The following is a 1,487-nucleotide window of genomic DNA, read 5'->3' as shown; positions in this document are numbered from 1 at the left end:
TATTACCACTTACGTGTTTAAGTTCATTCTTAAATCTCTCACTTCACTCGATATAATGAGTTATCTTGACATTTGTCGGTGTTATTGTTGAGTATGAGGCTCAATGACAGCTGTGACTCCTTTAGCCTATGCTAAATTAGCTTAGCATGCTGTCAACTCAACCCTTTTTGACTAATTTATAGCCTTTCGTTTTCTTTAATATGTGTTACAAAGGTCATATGATTATGTTGATGATCTCCCGGTCACTATTACAGCTCAACTGATTATAAATGTGAACATGCTAGCGAACCAGCCTCAGAGATTGTGCCATTTGTTTTTAAAATGAATGATAGTTGGCTTTCATTACTTTACCGATGTATGTGCTTTGTTTATGTCAAGTTTTGACATAAGGTTAATTCCAGTCAAATCTTCTCAAGAGACGACATGAGCTGTTCAGAAAGAGTGCAAAATAATTAATAACTGAGAAAAGAGCAGAGAAAAGCATGTGAGAATTTTTAGTTTAAAAAATGTTTTACTGAATAATATTAGTAGTTTGAATAATATTATAAAGTGTCTATCACTGTTTTGATTAAAATTGTCACATTTTTGAGGATTTTGTTGTTTTACACATGTTGGGAATTGGGAAAGAATAGTGCAATTTCTAGGTTTAATTCAACTTTAATCTAAAACGCTTGTCAGTAATGTGGATGAGCATCTGAGCTCAGTTCTGATCAGTGTGTGTGTTAACAGGTGTCCCGCTGAAGCTGTGATGGTGCTGTCGTGTCTCTTCCGGCTCCATGGCCTGTTCGTCGCCTCTCATCCGTGGGAGGTCATCTTGGGAACGGTTGCTGTGACCATGTGTCTGATGTCCATGAATGCTTTCGCTACCAATGACCAGATCTGTGGCTGGAACCATCAGTGTCCCAAAGTACAGGAGGTACACCGATCACATTTCAGATTATAAAATCATTAAAAGGTTTTGTAGGACTCTCTTTATATATTTACACGCTTGGTTCCTGTTTGGTAACTGTTTTATTACCTGCTGAAGTCTAGCTCAGGTTGCAATGTTTGCTGTAAACCGTATACGTAGTTGTGAAGTATGATCTTTACTGAAACATAACATTTTTATACATTATAGCATTTGTATATTGCATATATTTTATATTACATAAAAACAAATATTTTTTTTGCACATTTTTAGAAAATTCTAAGCGGCGACATGAACATTTTAACCATTACGAGATGTGTAGCCATCATTTACATCTACTTCCAGTTCAAAAACCTCCGTCAGCTCGGCTCCAAATACATACTGGGTGAGTTTCTTTCTCTGAACGTACTTACTTTTGTAATGTGGCATATTTCTGAGTGAAACGGCATATTTAAAGAGGAAAAAATGTTTAAGACAATTGACATTTTAGAACTTGATTAAATGGTGAAATGTGTTTCTATTTGACAAATGGTTGAAAAATACAGTACTTGATGAAATATTATGAAGACCAACATGTTTT

The 1,487-nt window shown here is 35.2% G+C and overlaps 2 protein-coding genes across 2 annotated transcripts in view; one reads left to right on the top strand and one right to left on the bottom strand.

The window, feature by feature from the left end:
* Positions 1 to 610, bottom strand: part of LOC107577276 (uncharacterized) — a gene marked incomplete at its 3' end in the record, with an annotated part of 11,567 nt that extends 10,957 nt beyond the window's left edge. The window contains exon 1 of the mRNA XM_016263368.1: positions 607 to 610. Within this exon, the coding sequence (XP_016118854.1) occupies positions 607 to 610 (4 nt within the window). The remainder of the gene's footprint in view (positions 1 to 606) is intronic.
* A 118-nt stretch (positions 611 to 728) lies between these two features.
* Positions 729 to 1,349, top strand: LOC107577277 (3-hydroxy-3-methylglutaryl-coenzyme A reductase-like). Its single transcript, XM_016263369.1, has 2 exons — positions 729 to 916; positions 1,181 to 1,349. The coding sequence occupies exons 1-2, from the start codon at positions 749 to 751 to the stop codon at positions 1,346 to 1,348; spliced, it is 336 nt and encodes a 111-aa protein (XP_016118855.1). The 5' UTR covers positions 729 to 748; the 3' UTR covers position 1,349.
* The last annotated feature ends 138 nt before the right edge of the window (positions 1,350 to 1,487 follow it).

This window comes from Sinocyclocheilus grahami, unplaced genomic scaffold, assembly GCF_001515645.1.
Source record: "Sinocyclocheilus grahami isolate Dianchi unplaced genomic scaffold, SAMN03320097.WGS_v1.1 scaffold5601.1, whole genome shotgun sequence".
NCBI classification, from domain to species: Eukaryota; Metazoa; Chordata; class Actinopteri; order Cypriniformes; family Cyprinidae; genus Sinocyclocheilus; species Sinocyclocheilus grahami.
The sequence above is the reverse complement of the archived record's forward strand: the minus strand, read 5'-3'. Positions and strand labels throughout refer to the sequence as shown.

Coding starts and splice junctions, on each gene's coding strand:
- LOC107577277 (XM_016263369.1), top strand. CDS start 749: ATGGTGCTGTCGTGTCTCTTCCGGCTCCATGGCCTGTTCGTCGCCTCT. Junction 917..1,180: donor AGTGTCCCAAAGTACAGGAG/GTACACCGATCA, acceptor GCACATTTTTAG/AAAATTCTAAGCGGCGACAT.